Source organism: Emys orbicularis, chromosome 3 (genome assembly GCF_028017835.1).
Source record: "Emys orbicularis isolate rEmyOrb1 chromosome 3, rEmyOrb1.hap1, whole genome shotgun sequence".
NCBI classification, from domain to species: Eukaryota; Metazoa; Chordata; order Testudines; family Emydidae; genus Emys; species Emys orbicularis.
In genome coordinates, this window is record NC_088685.1 from 189,240,475 (window position 1) to 189,258,434 (window position 17,960).

The 17,960-nt window shown below is 41.8% G+C and overlaps 1 protein-coding gene across 2 annotated transcripts in view; it reads left to right on the forward strand.

Annotated features, from left to right (window-relative positions):
* Window positions 1-17,960, forward strand: part of FBXO11 (F-box protein 11) — a 100,704-nt gene that overhangs the window by 30,697 nt on the left and 52,047 nt on the right. For both annotated transcript variants that reach the window (XM_065400459.1, XM_065400460.1), the window contains exons 4-10: window positions 1,099-1,228; window positions 5,890-5,973; window positions 6,070-6,202; window positions 13,973-14,079; window positions 14,165-14,276; window positions 15,236-15,342; window positions 15,428-15,565. In XM_065400459.1, coding sequence (XP_065256531.1) covers window positions 1,099-1,228; window positions 5,890-5,973; window positions 6,070-6,202; window positions 13,973-14,079; window positions 14,165-14,276; window positions 15,236-15,342; window positions 15,428-15,565 — 811 coding nt within the window. The remainder of the gene's footprint in view (window positions 1-1,098; window positions 1,229-5,889; window positions 5,974-6,069; window positions 6,203-13,972; window positions 14,080-14,164; window positions 14,277-15,235; window positions 15,343-15,427; window positions 15,566-17,960) is intronic.

Here is a 17,960-nt window from a genome sequence, read left to right on the forward strand (position 1 = left end):
GCATTAGAACAACATATAACATCTAATGCAATGTTCGGGCTCAATGTACTGTCATCTGCCATGACTTCAACTCCAAAGCCCCTTCCTTCCACTGGAGGACACTGCTCTGAAGTCATCTAAAGTGGAACACCCACAGGGACAGCACTGGAAGAAGAGAGTTACTCACCTTGTGCAGTAACATAGGTTCTTCGAGATGTGTGTCCCTGTGGGTGCTCCACTACCCTCCGTCCTCCCCTCTACTTTGGAGTTGCACACTAAATGCAGTAGAGAAGGAACAGAGGGCGGGCTGGTCGCACAGCGCCAGATCACCGCTTAAAGCAGCGCAAGACGGGGACGACGCATGTGCGACCAAACCGGGCACTGCTACCACAAGTCTCCGATTACAAGCACCTAAAGTGGAGCACCCCCAAGGACACACATCTCGAAGAACCTATGTTACTGCACAAGGTGAGTAACTTTCTCTTTGCACTACCAAATGCAGCGCATCGTGTACTCTTGCACTAGGATATTTGGCAGCTGTTTTTGGGGTGTGGTGGTGAACATCAATAAGAAGAATAGCAAAATTTTAAGAAAGGACAGAGCAGCATAACCTTTCTGTCCTTATGTTAGCACACACTTCAGCTCTGATTCAGCAGAGCACGTAAACACATCCTTAAATCTCTCTATTTAGAAAAGCATGTAATGTGCTTAATATTAAGCATGTACCTAAGTCCTTTGCTGACTTGAGCCTTTAAATGTGCACCAAATGCATGTTACAAAATGCAGCAGTGTCTCTTCTCTTCAGTCTTCAACAACTAGAATTGTTTTAACTTAAAGCCACTTTTACTCATTAATTTTATAAGCACCATTTTTGGTTTTAAAACTTTGGGTTGAGATCTTTGAAAATACTCAATATTGGCCAAACTCTGAAATCTATGGAGTTTTACCATTAACTTCAGTGGGAGTAGAGTAAACAATGAATGCTTTTGAAAATTCCTCCCTTAAGGTTTTAAATAGGTTTGTTGTAATTGTGATACACCTGACTTATAACTTTGTACCATTTAAATACATTCTTAATTTTCTGTTCTGATTGTTTTTTGTGAAAACACTTTTGTTTAGGAAACGACTGTATATGGAAGTATTTGAATATACACGTCCAATGATGCATCCAGAACCTGGTAAATTCTATCAGATTAATCCAGAAGAATATGAACACCCAAATCCCTGGAAAGAAAGCTTTCAGCAGCTGGTATGAATGTTGTTTTTTCACATCCCCAGAAAGATTCCATATTGTAATTTAAAGACAATTTGCATAGGTGAAGTACCAGATTTCAGTAACAAAGCCAATATGTGCAGGATTCCCTCAACAGCCAGACAGAGAGAGACTGTTTTTCTTAAAATCTGAAAGAAAGAAAAAAGTTGTGCGTTGTTGTTGTTTTTGTGGGGGGGGAGTCCCTTTTTTGTCTTGCTCCTCTTAGCTTGTTTATGCTGGGCAGTCAACACACGGGCAAAGTTACTGAAATATTGAGGGAATTTTACATTTGCTAGTCACCTTTTAAAACACCATATTCCGTCAAGCTTTGATGGTGCAATATTATAATAAATCATGATTTAAAAAATCATTGTACCTGTCTGAAAAAGGTGCCTGTATCTGAGTAACTTATCTTGGACCACTCTGCAGAAATTTGACTTCCTGTGATGGAGCGTCTGGTGAGCATGCCAGCTCAATGTTTCTGGGCATGAATTGAGGTTCTTATTAGCGTGTTCATCATTGACTCTATGGAGCTTTGTCATAGCCCTTGGCTATGTATTCTTGTTGTCATAATGGAACTGACTCATTAATATTTGGTGCACTTTCCTTAGTAAACTCAGAATACATTGACAGCATTTGGTCTTAAACGAGAGGACATTCCAGCTTATGTGCCAGGAGTTTAGCAGCAAATCATCTTTTAAGGCCAATGATGGGAATTCTAATCCAAAATATAAGAATGGGTGGGCACCATGCTTTCCAAAATGTGTGTAAAGGAGTAATAAAGTAAGATATTGAGTTCAGTTTATTAATATTTATAATAGTATTCACATTCTAAGCTTGTTGAATAAGGGCACTTGGTTTGGCTATAAGTATGGGGCTAATGGTTAGCCCAGAAAAATCAGGTGCAAAGTTGCAAGGAAGTTGAAAGATTTGTTAAAATAAAATCTCCACCCCTCTTTGGTAATGTGGCATGTGGCCACAGAATGAAAATGGGGGGGTGGGAAAAGCTACCATGGTCTAGCCAAATTTTGATAAGATGAGAATTCTGCTCCCTTTTTCTGACTTTTGCCTTACTCAATCAAGCGCTTTTTAAAAGAAAGGATCGTGTGTGTTTTTTATACCTTTATTTTTATGCAATCCTTGGATGATCCTAGAGGAATACCATGTAAAAGTGAGGAGGTGATATTGCCATTGTATACAGGACTGGTCAGATCATTACTGAAATACTGTGTCCAGTTCTGGTGTCCACAATTTAAAAAGGATGTTGAAAAATGCACACTTCACTTCTCTACAGAGGAAAAAGGACAGTAAGCTATCTAAACTCCTACCTGCCACAGGGGGCTACAACAGTGGTACCGTCAACTCATCTAACAACATTGTCAATCTTTCCAACCACACACTTAGCCCAGCAGAAGAGTCTGTCCTATCTCGGGGACTCTCTTTCTGTCCCACCATCCCCACGAACACAATACAGTTCTGCGGTGATCTGGAAGCCTACTTTCGTCGTCTCCGACTCAAGGAATATTTTCAACGCACCACTGAACAGTGCACTGACCTACAGGAACCCTCCTACCAACACTACAAGAAGAAGAACTCTGCGTGGACTCCTCCTGACGGTCGAAATGACAGACTGGACCTCTACATAGAGTGCTTCCGCAGACGTGCACAGGCTGAAATTGTGGACAAACAACATCACTTGTCCCATAACCTCAGCCGTACAGAACGCAATGCCATCCACAGCCTCAGAAACAACTCTGACATTATCATCAAAGGGGCTGACAAAGGAGGTGCTGTAGTCATAATGAACAGGTCAGATTATGAACAGGAGGCTGCCAGGCAACTCTCCAAGACCACATTCTACAGGCCACTATCCTCTGATCCCACTGAGGAATACCAAAAGAAACTACACCATCTGCTCAAGAAATTCCCAGCTACAGTACGGGAACAAATCTACATGGACACACACCCAGAACCCCGACCAGGGGTATTCTATCTGCTACCCAAGATCCATAAACCCGGAAACCCTGGACACCCCATCATCTCAGGCATTGGCACTCTTACAGCAAGATTATCTGGCTATTTGGACTCTCTCTCCTCAGACCGTACGCTACCAGCACTCCCAGCTATCTTCGAGACACCACCGACTTCCTGAGGAAACTACAATGCATTGGTGTTCTTCCTGAAAACACCATCCTGGCCACCATGGATGTAGAAGCACTTTACACCAATATTCCACATGAGGATGGACTACAAGCTGTCAGGAACAGTATCCCTGATGAGGCCACAGCACGCCTGGTGGCTGAGCTTTGTGACTTTGTCCTCACCCACAACCACTTCAGATTTGGGGACAACTTATACCTTCAAGTCAGTGGCACTGCTATGGGTACCCGCATGGCCCCACAGTATGCCAACATTTTTATGGCTGACTTAGAACAACGCTTCCTCAGCTCTCGTCCCCTAGTGCCCCTCCTCTACTTGCGCTACATTGATGACATCTTCATCATATGGACCCATGGAAAGGAGGCCCTTGAAGAATTCCACCTGGACTTCAACAATTTCCACCCCACCATCAACCTCAGCCTGGACCAGTCCACACAAGAGATCCACTTCCTGGACGCTACAGTGCAAATAAGTGATGGTCACATAAACACCACCCTATACCGGAAACCTACTGACCGCTATACGTACCTACATGCCTCCAGCTTCCATCCAAGACACATCACACGATCCATTGTCTACAGCCAAGCCCTAAGATACAACCGAATTTGCTCCAACCCCTCAGACAGAGACAAACACCTACAAGATCTTTATCAAGCATTCGTAAAACTACAATACCCACCTGGGGAAGTGAGGAAACAGATTGACAGAGCAAGACGGGTACCCAGAAATCACCTACTACAGGACAGGCCCAACAAGAACAAGAACAGAACACCACTGGCCATCACATACAGCCCCCAGCTAAAACCTCTCCAGCGCATTATCCACGATCTACAACCTATCCTGGAAAATGAGCCCTCACTCTCACAGACCTTGGGAGGCAGGCCAGTCCTCGCTTACAGACAACCCCCCAACCTGAAGCAAATACTCACCAGCAACTACACACCACACCACAGAAACACCAATCCAGGAACCAATCCCTGTAGCAAACCTCGTTGCCTACTCTGTCCCCATATCTACTCTGGCGACACCATCAGAGGACCCAACCACATCAGCCACACCATCAAGGGCTCATTCACCTGCACATCCACTAATGTTATATATGCCATCATGTGCCAGCAATGCCCCTCTGCCATGTACATTGGCCAAACCGGACAGTCCCTCCGCAAAAGAATAAATGGACACAAATCGGACATCAGGAATGGTAACATACATAAGCCAGTAAGTGAACACTTCAATCTCCCTAGTCATTCTATTACAGATTTAAAAGTCACTATCATTGAACAAAAAAAACTTCAGAAACAGACTTCAAAGAGAAACAGCAGAACTAAAATTCATTTGCAAATTTAACACCATTAATCTGGGCTTGAATAGGGACTGGGAGTGGCTGGCTCATTACAGAAGCAGCTTTTCCTCTCCTGGAATTGACACCTCCTCATCCATTATTGGGAGTGGACTACATCCACCCTGATTGAATTGGCCCTGTCAACACTGGTTCTCCACTTGCGAAGTAACTCCCTGCTCTCCATGTGTCAGTATATAATGCCTGCATCTGTAACTTTCACTCTATGCATCCGAAGAAGTGAGGTTTTTACCCACGAAAACTTATGCCCAAATAAATCTGTTAGCCTTTAAGGTGCCACCAGACTCCTTGTTGTTTTTGTAGATACAGACTAACACGGCTACCCCCTGAAAAATTGGAAAGGGTTTGAAAAAGAGTTACGAGAATAATCTGAGGTCTGGAAAAATGTGCCGTACATTGAGAGACTAAAGAAGCTCGGTATCTTTTGTTTATCCTAGGGAAGGTTAGTAAGAAGTCACTTGATCGCAATGTGCAAGTACCTGCATGGGGAAAAATATTTCTGATATCAGAAGGCTCTTTAATCTAGCAAACAAAGTAATAACATCCAGTGGCTGGAAACTGAACCTAGACAAATTCAGACCTAAAATAAGGTACACATTTTTCACAGAGAGGGAGATTAACTATTGAAACAACTTACCTATGGATTCTCCATCACTTGAAGTCTTTAAATCAAGATTTAATGTTTTGTAAAAGATATACTCCAGCTCAATCAGAAGTTATGAGTTTGATGCAGGAATGACTTAAAATTCTATGCCCTGTGCAGGAGGTCAGATAAGATGGTCATGATGGTCCTTTCTCATCTTAAAAATTCTGAATCTTTTACTGCTTGCTTAATGGTTGATATCAGTACTAACTTTACAACTTCTTCCTTGGTCCTAATTAACACTTTAAAATGTAGCTAAGGGATGCAAATTTTTGTATCCATACTGGGTGGAAATTGCAACTCATGGAGTCCAGATGTATAATGAACACATTTTCAAAATATAAATTGTTACGGAACCTATCAAACTATTACAACTATACCCTTTTGCTGATTTACTTTCTAAAATGTTTATATATACATATAAATGCGTATATGTACATATACAACAAGCTTGCTTAGTTATAGGTTTATCTTGAAATATTTTCTCTATTTCAGTACAAAGGAGCACATGTAAAGCCAGGCTTTGCTGAACACTTCTACAGTAACCCTGCAAGATATAAAGGAAGAGAAAATATGTTGGTATGTTTCTGAATCACTTCATATGAATATTTGTATACCTTTCTCATCGTTATTTTTTTGCTAAACTCATGTTTGTATTTTGTTTTTGTTTTTTAGTACTATGACACCATTGAGGATGCCCTCGGTGGGGTTCAGGAAGCTCATTTTGATGGACTTATCTTTGTTCACTCTGGTATATATACTGATGAATGGATATATATCGAATCTCCAATCACTATGATTGGTGCAGGTATTTAATTTGAAATCTTTATCTCAATGTGTAACCTTTCTCGTCTCTTAACAGCTGTGTTACAAATAAATCGTAGAATATCAAGTAGCATGTATAAAGACTTTTCTATATCAGTCCAGTCATAATATGTTTCTTCTGTGGCAAGAGTGTGTGTCACTAATAGAGACAACTGGGTATGTCCTGTTCTCTTTCAACCAGACAAGAAGCCACAGATCAGAATGAAGCAATTTACACTCTTGGCACACTGTCTTTTTCTACTTTCTACAAGTAGGCTGTGCAGTTTTCTTCTTGCCTCACTTCAGAAAGCAGCTGATGGTTCTGACAGAGGTGCTCTCTCTGTTTGTTAGTTATTGCTGTAGCTGGTTTTCTTTATAATGGAGAAAAAACAAGAGAGACTTAAAAAAAAAATCACTTTTGAAATATCGCCTGCTCTTCGCTGCAACTGAGATGCTCGGTCCTCTTTCATGGGACCTATTTATATGCAGAGCTTCACTGTGTCTGTAGAGCAGACTGCATCAGTTTTTTTGCGATCAGCTGTTGACCATAATGGAAGAAGCCCAAACAATTTGTGCAACACATTAGGGCCCCTCCTAGAGTCGTCTCTTCTGCCAGATCATAGATTCATCCTGGAGAAGGTACCTGTACTCGAATGCAAGAAGCCTGGGAAACAAGCAGGAAGAATTGGAAGTCCTGGCACAGTCAAGGAGCTATGATGTGATTGGAATAACAGAGACTTGGTGGGGTAACTCACATGACTGGAGTACTGTCATGGATGGGTATAAAATGTTCAGGAAGGACAGGCAGGGGAGAAAAGGTGAAGGAGTTGCACTGTATGTAAGAGAGCAGTATGATTGCTCAGAGCTCCAGTATGAAACTGGAGAAAAGTCTGTTGAGAGTCTTTGGGTTAAGTTTAGAGACAAAAGCAACAACAGTGGTGCCGTGATGGGCTTCTGCTATAGACCACCAGACCAGGAGGATGAGGTAGATGAGGCTTTCTTCAGACAGAAGTTTCCAGATCACAGGCCCTGGTTCTCATGGGGGACTTCAATCACCTTGACATCTTCTGGGAGAGCAATACAGCAGCGCACAGACAATCCAGGAAGTTTTTGGAGAGTGTTGGGGACAACTCCCTGGTGCAAATGCTGGAGGAACCAACTAGGGGCCGTGCTCCTCTTGACCTGCTGCTCACAAACAGGGAAGAATTGGTAGGGGAAGTAGAAGTGGGTGGCAACCTGGGCAGCAGTGACCATGAGGTGGTCGAGTTCAGGATGCTGACAAAAGGAAGAAAGGAGAGCAGCAAAATACAGACCCTGGTCAGAAAAGCAGACTTTGACTTCCTCAGGGAACTGATGGGCAGGATCCCCTGGGAGGCTAATATGAGGGGGAAAGGAGTCCAGGAGAGCTGGCTGTATTTTAAAGAAGCCTTATTGAAGGCGCAGGAACAAACCATCCCAATGTGCAGAAAGAATAGCAAATATGGAAGGAGACCAGCTTGACTTAACAGTGAAATCTTTGGTGAACTTAAACACAAAAAGGAAGCTTATAAGAAGTGGAAACTTGGACAGATGACTAGGGAGTATAAAAATATTGCTTGAGCATGCAGGGATGTAACCAGGAAGGCCAAAGCACAATTGGAGTTGCAGCTAGCAAGGGATGTGAAGGGTAACAAAAAGGGTTGCTACAGGTATGTTAGCAACAAGAAGGTGGTCAAGGAAAGGCAACTGAATCGGGGAGGCAGCCTAGTGACAGATGATGTGGAAAAAGCTGAAGTCATAGAATCATAGAAGATTAGGGTTGGAAGAGACCTCAGGAGGTCATCTAATCCAACCCCCTGCCGAGCCTTAAAAACTTCTAAGAATGGAGATTCCACCACTTCCCTAGGTAACTCATTCCAGTGCTTCACCACCCTCCTAGTGAAATAGTTGTTCCTAATATCCAACCTAGACCACCCCCACTGCAACTTGGGACCATTGCTCCTTGTTCTGTCATCTGCCACCACTGAGAACAGCTGAGCTCCATCCTCTTTGGATCCCCACTTCAGATAGTTGAAGGCTGCTATCAAATCCCCCCTCACTCTTCTCCTCTGCAGACTAAATAAGCCCAGTTCCCTCAGCCTCTCCTCAATGCTTATTTTGCCTCGGTCTTCACGGACAAGGTCAGCTCCCAGACTGTTGCACTGGGCCACACAGTATGGGTAGGAGGTGCGCAGCTCTCAGTGGTGAAAGAACAGGTTAAGGACTATTTAAGAAAAGCTGGCCATGCACAAGTCCCTGGGGCTGGATGCCCCTGAGGGAGTTGGCTGATGTGATTGCAGAGCCATTAGCCACTATTGGCCATTATCTTTGAAACTCTTGGACATTGGGGGAGTCCCGGATGATTGGAAAAAGGCAAATATAGTTCCCATCTTTAAAAAAGGGAAGACGGAGAATCCGGGGAACTACAGACCGGCCAGCCTCACCTCTGTCCCTAGAAAAGTCATGGAGCGTGTCCTCAAGGAATCCATTTTGAAGCACTTGGAGGAGAGGAAGGTGACCAGGAACAGTCTGTATGGATTCCCACAGGGCAAGTCATGCCTGATCAACCTGATTGCCTTCTATGATGAGATAACTGGCTCTGTGGATATAGGGAAAGCGGTGAATGTGATATACCTTGACTTTAGCAAAGCTTTTGATACGGTTTCCCACAGTATTCTTGCCAGCAAGTTAAAGAAGTGTGGATTGGATGAATGGACTATAAGGTGGATAGAAAGCTGGCTAGATCGTCTGGCTCGACTGGTAGTGATCAATGGCTCAATGTGTAGTTGGCAGCCGGTATCAAGCAGGATACCCCGGGGGTTGATTCTGGGGCCAGTTTTGTTCAACATCTTCATTAATGATCTGGCTGATGGGATGAATTGCACCCTCAGCAAGTTCGTGGATGACACTAAGCTGGGGGGAGAGGTAGATACGCTGGAGGGTAGGGATAGGGTCCAGAGTGAACTAGACAAATTGGAGGATTGGGCCAAAAGAAATCTGAGGTTCGACAAGGAGAAGTGCAGAGTCCTGCTCTTAGGACGGAAGAATCCCGTGCACTGCTACAGACTGGGGACCGACTGGCTAAGCAGCAGTTCTGCAGAAAAGGACCTGGGGATTACAGTGGACAAGAAGCTGGATATGAGTCAACCGTGTGTCCTTGTTGCCAAGAAGGCTAATGGCATATTGGGCTGCATTAGCCAGGAGATTGAGGGAAGTGATTATTCCCTTCTACTTGGCATTGGTGAGGCCACATCTGGAGTATTGCGTCCAGTTTTGGGCCCCCCAATACAAAAAGGATGTGAACAAATTGGAGAGGGTTGGGGCACATGACTTATGAGGAGAGGCTGAGGGAACTGGGCTTATTTAGTCTGCAGAAGAGAATAGTGAGGTGGGATTTGATAGCAGCCTTCAACTACCTGAAGGGGGATTCCAAAGAGGATGGAGCTAGGCTCTTCTCAGTGATGACAGACCAAGAAGCAATGGTCTAAAGTTGCAGTGGGGGAGGTCTAGGTTGGATATTAGGAAAAACTATTTCATTAGCAGGGTGGTGAAGTACTGGAACGTGTTACTTAGGGAGGTGGTGGAATCTCCATACTTAGAGATTTTTAATGCCCGGCTTGACAAAGCCCTTGCTGGTATAATTTAGTTGGGGTTGGTCCTGCTTTGAGCAGGGGGTTGGACTAGATGACCTCCTGAGGTCTTTTCCAACCCTAATCTTCCATGATCTATCTATCTGATCTGTTTCCCTCCTTTAAAGTAGTTTCACCATTTCACTTTAACCAGGAAATTTCTCTCCTGAGTTGCCCTCCTGCTAAGGTTTGGTAAGAAATCTTCCAGTATTCCTTTGATGTACTTGGTTAAAACCAAAGGGTTGAGGAAGTCCCGTTCTTTTTTTAGCCTTTTCCAATATCCCATAATTAAAGGGTTATCCTACAATCACCTCCTTGGTAGAAAGAGGAGAGAAGCATCTGTAGATGAACTAAATACTGAACTGGCATCTGGTACACGCTTTCCTGAAGCACTGCTTCCTGAATCTGTCCGCATTGGCCAGTGTTGTGTCTGAGCATCTAGTGCTTAGTGCAGTCATCCTTGGGCTGCCTTTTTTCTCTGAGGAGCAAGTGTTCTGGTATTGGTTTTCTAGCTTCTTCCTCTCCTGCCCACAACTCCATTCCTTTTCTGTTTTCAGCCCAGCTGTAAGGTTTCTGGATCCCCTCCCCAGGTTAAGGGTACTTGCTAGTTTGACCTACATACCTGTAACATTGGCACTTGTGACATAGGAAGTACAAATTGTGTACTCAAATATTTTTCCATGACATGATGACACCAGTACAGACCCTTAACCTAAGGTCATTTGCCTAGGGTAAGAGGGTAGCATTAGGGAAATGAGACAGGCTATATTCACAGCTCTGGAGTAATCAAAATGGAAATCATGTTTGCAGAGTGGGATGTGAAAATTGCTTCATTCTGATTGGGACTTTTCTGCCTGATAGAGAAGAGGACATAACATGTCATCAGGCAACAGAAAAAGATCAAATGTGGTTTAAGGGCAAAATCTTGTCCTTGCCCATGGAAGGTCCCAGGTACTGTATAACTGAGGGGAGATCTCTGGCTCCCTTCACCTTTGTGTATACAGCAAAGTTTGCAGTTGGCATGGGTTGATCTGCTGCTGTGTGGATTAGAATAATAGAATCATAGAATATTAGAGTTGGAAGAGATCTCAGGAAGTCATCTAGTCCAATCCCCTGCTCAAAGCAGGACCAACACCAACTAAATCATCCCAGCCAGGGCTTTGTCAAGCCAGGCCTTAAACAATCTCCATCCTTAAACATCTAAGGATGGAGATTCCACCACCTCCCTAGGTAACCCATTCTAGTGCTTCACCACCCTCCTAGTGAAATAGTGTTTCCTAATATCCAACCTAGACCTCCCCCACTGCAACTTGAGACCATTGCCTCGTGTTCTGTCATCTGCCACCACTGAGAACAGCCTAGCTCCCTCTTTGGAGCCCCCCCTTCAAGTAGTTGAAGGCTGCTATCAAATCCCCCCTCACTCTTCTTTTCCGCAGACTAAATAAGCCCAGTTCCCTCAGCCTCTCCTCATATGTCATGTGCCCCAGCCCCCTAATCGTTGCCCTCCACTGGACTCTCTCCAATTTGTCCACATCCTTTCTGTAGTGGGGGGGACCAAACCTGGACCCAATACTCCAGGTGTGGTGTCACCAGTGCCAAATAGAGGGGAATAATCACTTTCCTCGATCTGTTGGCAAGGGTCCACTACTACTAATACAGCGAAATATGCCGTTGGCCTTCTTGGCAACAAGGGCACACTGCTGACTCATATCCAGCTTCTCATCCACTGTAATCCCCAGGTTCCTTTTCTGCAGAACTGCTGCTTAGCCAGTCGGTCCCCAGTCTGTATCAGTGCACGGGATTCTTCCGTCCTAAGAGCAGGACTCTGCACTTCTCCTTGTTGAACCTCATCAGATTTCTTTTGGCCCAATCCTCCAATTTGCCTAGGTCACTCTGGACCCTATCCCTGCCCTCCAGCATATTTACCTCTCCCCCCATCTTAGTGTCATCTGTGAACTTGCTGAGGGTGCAATTCATCCCATCATCCAGATCATTAATAAAGATGTTGAACAAAACCGGCCCCAGGGCCAACCCCTGGGGGCACTCCGTTTGATACCGGCTGCCAACTACACATCGAGCCGTTGATCAAAGCCATTGATCGAGCCTGACAATCTAGCCAGCTTTCTATCCACCTTATAGTCCATTCATCCAGTCCATACTTCAACTTGCTGGCAAGAATGCTGTGGGAAACCGTATCAAAAGCTTTGCTAAAGTCAAGATATATCACATCCACCACTTCCCCTATATCCACAGAGCCAGTTATCTCATCATAGAAGGCAATCAGGTTGGTCAGGCATATCTTGCCCTTGGTGAATCCATGTTGACTGTTCCTGATCACCTTCCTCTCCTCCAAGTGCTTCACCAACTCTATTTAGAGTAGCACAGCAGCAGGAACTACTGCAGCTGAAATACCACTACTGTGATAGTGGTTCAAGGGTAGTGGTCCTTGCTTCTCCATGGACAGCGGAAGGATTCCTTCTCCTACCGCTGTACCAAGCACAGCTATATGATGATTCAGAGGAAGAGGGCATGATTCAGAGGAAGAGATTAAGAAGTAGCTCTCTGCTGTTTACTTAGTAATGCCATTGTATTGTAGAACTACAAAGAATACTAAAGTGCTTCATTTCTTTCTTTTTGTAATATTCCCTCAGGCTAGTTGTTTTGATGCAAATCTGGGTGGATATTCTTTGGGTTAGTCTAAACATATTTTTGTACTGCTATAAGTATATTGGATTGATATAGTTAGTGGTACAACCCTCTGGAGTGGATGCAGTTTTACTGCTATAAAGGTGCTTATCAGTATGATTTATTCTCATAAAAGTTTCTAAACTGATATAGTTATAGCAATATAAAAACTATAGAGAAGCCCTTATTTCTGAATAAGAGTGTTCCATACAGACTTGTACCAAAATAACTAAAAGTGTGAATTATAACTGGTTTAGTTATTTCAGTTCCAGTTTGTGGTGACATTAAATTGGCTCTTTTGTTTACTACTGTTCTTGAGCACCAACATCACTGAGGTCAACACAGCTATAAGAATGTTTTTTTAAAACTTGTGCTCCCTCTGCTGGCTCTTCAACAATAGCATGCAAACACTTTTTGTCTAGACTCAGTATAAAGATGGCTGAAGAACCTTGCTATTCACATTTCAAGTTACTGCATCTTGTAGATTAGCAATTTTAAAACATTCTTTTAACACTTACTTTGAAAAGCTTAACACTTATTTATTCTAAACTGTAGTTCAGTTTTAAACTGTAATAAACTTTTAGTACATTAAGTATAAAAAACAGACTTTCCTACAGCACCCTGTATGTATGTGGTGAGACATGAGGAGATACCACTTTTTTGGTTTTGTAAAAGTTGTAAAGAATATGCATGTATTAGCAAGGATCAACTTACTATGTGATGGTGTACTGAATTTATGTATTTAGTCTTAATAAAACGATTTAGAATCCAGACCATATACAGCACCAGGTTGTAACTGTTTTACAATAGTACAAGTTTGAGCCCAATATTGAATTATCTATTTCTGGTTTGTTTTAATGGGGAACAATTTCCTAGTAGTTAGGGAATTGGAAGTCAGAACTCCTGGGCCAAGTTTGTACTAGAAAAGGTTTGCTGGTATATATTTAATACTAGTATTAGGTGTGGCTTTTACACCAGTAAAAAAGTGCTTCCCTGAACAACATAAGCTATACTAGCAAAGGCACTTTTATGCCAGTATAACTGCATCTAAACTAAGGCCACGTCTATCCTACAGACTTCTGCTGGTATAGCTAGGTCAGGGATCCTCTTTGCACCTATGACTGACGCAGCTGTACTGGCAGAAGGTGGTAAACAACTATACTGGCAAAACTGCATTGTTACTAGAATAGCTTGTTTTGCTCATGGGGAGTGGTTGCACTATGCCAGTGCAAAGCACAGCTTTGCTGGTATTGCTGTGTCCACATTAGGAGCACTTTTCCAGTATAGTATATCAATATTCCTATATGGTAAAGTGCTCCTAATGTAAATATGCCTGAGAATCCGCATCTTTTTTTTCACTTGTAGAACTTGAAATTGCATCGTCTTTGTTTTCAGTTTTCATAGGAAAAGAGTAAGCTTTTAAAATAACTTCTTGTTTACAGCACCTGGAAAAGTAGCAGATAAAGTCATAATAGAAAACACTAGGGATTCCACCTTCGTTTTTATGGAGGGTTCTGAAGATGCGTACGTTGGGTATATGACAATCAGGGTAAGCAACCTTAGTAGAACTTCCAATAATTTCCAAAATTATGCTTTTTTAAAAAATATCAAAACATTAAATTTTATTCTTTTAGTTCAATCCTGATGACAAATCTGCTCAACACCACAATGCACACCACTGCTTAGAGATTACCGTGAACTGCAGCCCAATAATAGATCACTGTATCATTCGAAGTACCTGTACAGGTTAGTGTCCTCTTCACTGTTAAATTAATTCTAAACACTGTTACTGAAATAGGATAATTGCAGTGAACAGAATTTTTTTTCGTCCATATGCAACACAAAACTTAGTCATGAACATTTTTCCCTCTCAATTATATTTGGCTAGAACCTGTCCTTTTGGATGCAGACCTTGCTATAATTTATCTATGCTTTAGTCACTTTGAAATTATTACCATGCATAAAGCTATGCCTGAAGATCATTTAGAAACTACAGCTGGTACAGAGTGCCCTGGTCTGTTTGGATGGTGATATTTCATGTTGGGAGTGCATAACAGTTATTATTGATGTCTGCTTACCAGTCATCATGGATGAGATCCTGGCCCTACTGAAGATTAGTGGAAGGGTGTCTCTGGAGAGGAGCCCCTTACTCTGGAACCTGCTCTTCTTCCCCATTAGTTAGACAATGCAATACTTTGTTGATGATCTTGGCATGATACAAAATATTTGATTGCTCCAGGCCCTTGAAGATGATAGATTACTGATGGTGTAAATAGACTCAAGTGGGGGAGTAGTTAGCAGTCTTGAGAGAGTGTAGAGAGTTTTGTTGTATCTTGTGTTTTTCTTCTGCATATTGTTCAGTGAGGGTGTGAGAAGTTGGATGAACTATTTTTTTATTAACTTAAATAAATATACAAAATATTGCCCATTCTGCCAGTGACATGCTGTTTGTGTAACTTTTGACATGTGACTTAAACTCTCTCTGCCTCAGCTTCCATATCTGCAAAATGGGGATGGTAATAGTTTCCTGTCTGGGCACAGTACTTTTCATTGCTTTAATAAAAGGCATTAAATGAATGCTACATTTTTTAAATATCCATTTTAGATGCCATTGCATACTGTATGTTTTCTTGTAAGAGTAGGGCCAAACTATCTATAAATACACTACACTTTGAATCTTTGATAACTGTACACTTTTCTTCCAGTGGGCTCTGCAGTATGTGTTAGTGGCCAGGGAGCTTGTCCCACTATCAAACACTGTAACATCAGCGACTGTGAAAATGTTGGACTTTATATTACAGATCATGCACAGGTATTTTCTATTTCTAATTTCCCTCCTAACTTTTGTAGAACTATTTATTACTGTTGATTTTTGGTTTTTACTTACTTTTTGCCAGGGAATATATGAGGACAACGAGATCTCCAATAATGCATTAGCAGGAATTTGGGTTAAAAACCATGGAAACCCCATTATCAGACGGAATCACATTCATCATGGACGTGATGTTGGTGTTTTCACATTTGACCATGGCATGGTAATGTACATTTTTGTTTTGAAGAGAAATAATTGTACACTACTGTACATCTGTAGCTCTCAAATATCACTGCACAATAGTTTTGAAGAAACGTTTTTTATTTGTGACCAGATATTTTTAAAATCTCTAATGTTCCTTCCCCCAACTCTCTTCATAGTACAAAATTGTTTACCTTAATTTTAAAAACAAATGTAGCTGAAAAGTGAAAACCAATCAGAACAAAGCATAGCACAGGACCACTTCACAGTACACCGCTACTTTGATATAACGCGACCTGATATAAACAAATTCGGATATAACGTGGTAAAGCAGTGCTGCGGGGGGGCGGGGCTGCGCACTCCGGTGGATCAAAGCAAGTTCAATATAACGCGGTTTCACCTATAATGCGGTAAGATTTTTTGGCTCCCGAGGACACCGTTATATCGAGGTAGAGGTGTAGGTTGGCAACACAAATGGATTAGATTTAGGATTCAAAATAATGAAAAATCACTGCCATAACAAAACGTTGTAAATATTTAGGTGCACACTTACACTGTTGGCTCTTAAATAAATAAAATAAGGATTTTACATTAATTCTGTACCTTATGAAAGTACCTGAAAGATTTAGGAGTGTAGTAAAATATAGCATGAAAACAAACAATCTGATTTAATGTGGCATCTCTGCAACAGAATATACCAAACCTTTTATATATTACCAATCCTGAGTAATATGCAGGATGCTGGCTCTTCTGTCGTGGAATTGGTGGTGTAATCCACCCATTATCACAGAATTGTGCTTCAGAATTGAAGCTTTCCTTTAGAAGAAAAAGCTTCTTGCACCTAGGTATTGCAGAGAAAACTTTAAAAATACGAACTGAATGAAAACTGATGCAATGGTGTTGTCTTGATTCTGCACAGACCCTGAAACAATAACTGGAGTGTAAACTGCTCTGAATAATCCCAATGGGTTATTATCTCTGAAATACAGAGATGACACTATACATGTCTACACTGTTAATTGTTTTATTGCTGTTCATATTAGCAGAAATACCCTGCTGGAGTGCAACATTCCCAAAGCGTAACCCATGCATGCTTGAGTGCCAAAAGTCTCGACTTCACCCAGTTGCCAAATCCAGCAGTTTTCTCCAAACACTTCTCTCACGCAGTTACGTATATAAATATGTGCAGTACATTGACTGAAATTGTGGAGAGAGAATAAGGTGAATTTAATGTAATATGAAACTAAACATGGGGGGGTACTTCACTAATTATATTATTCAATTTTAATATTTAATATAAATAAAAGTCTACTAACCTGTGTAATTTGGAACAGAAAGTGGACTTGCCATCTTTTCTGAAAGGCAGCTTCATACTTCAGTGCTGGAATGCTGTTCAGTGATGGGTGTGTGATATCATGAGCAGAGAGTATCATTGGATGTCACATAGGGACTGCTCTTCAAGCCTTTAAAAATGATAAAATGGCTCCTTACCTAAGTTTTATTTAGGGTGCTGAGTATTTATCTTAAAATAAATATATAAAAAACAGATCATCCATAGGAGTTTTCTTATCTATTTAATGTGCTCACGATGTTGCTGCAAGGTTTAGAGGTTTTATAAAGATGTTCATGATGATGCACTGTTTTGTTTTCTTACATTGAAAAAAAAGAAAAGCACCAGCCCTGTCTCTGTTGTTTGCTTATAATGCAGTAAGACATATATAACTATCCCCTCTAAGTGGAAGGAAGAAATAGGTCAAACTGAGACCGATGAACCATAATGTCCCAGTTTTAGTATTGTAATGTTCTTAATAATAAAATCCTTTGAAAGAGCACTTCCCGCATCTTACGGGCTCTTTTTGGCTAACAATATTCTCTTTGGGGTTTTTTGTGCTGGTAACTGGGTAACATCACTGGACAAAATCTCTTTTTGGTAACACTTTTTATATGCAACCTAAGCATGTCTAAGCACAAAAAAAACCTAAATACATTTTCTGTGTAGCCTTCGTCTTCAACTTCTGTCATTCTTTGATATATTTTTTCACCCTTTCTGACACATTTACGTTTTAAAAATCCAGAGATAGTATGTTCCAGTACTGAATTCCTACCCTATATGTACTCTGTTCCTTTGAGTTTTTCCAAATTTCTGCACTTGAGTGCTGGCTGCAAAAGATTCTACAGTGCTTTCTTTGTCAGATTTCTTGTTCTCAGGCCATTCTTTGTGTTTCAGCAATCATGGGCTCTTTAATCTCTTGTCACTGGTGTGGCAATTTTCCAACATTTGTATAAGTGCTATGGCACCGCTTCAGATCTGCCAGTGCCAAACGTTTAACAAGAAGCATTTAAAAATGCGGTATGTTGTTGACGGTCTTAGATGTCGTGCACTGGACACTGTTACTAGATGCCTGACATGAGTTGCC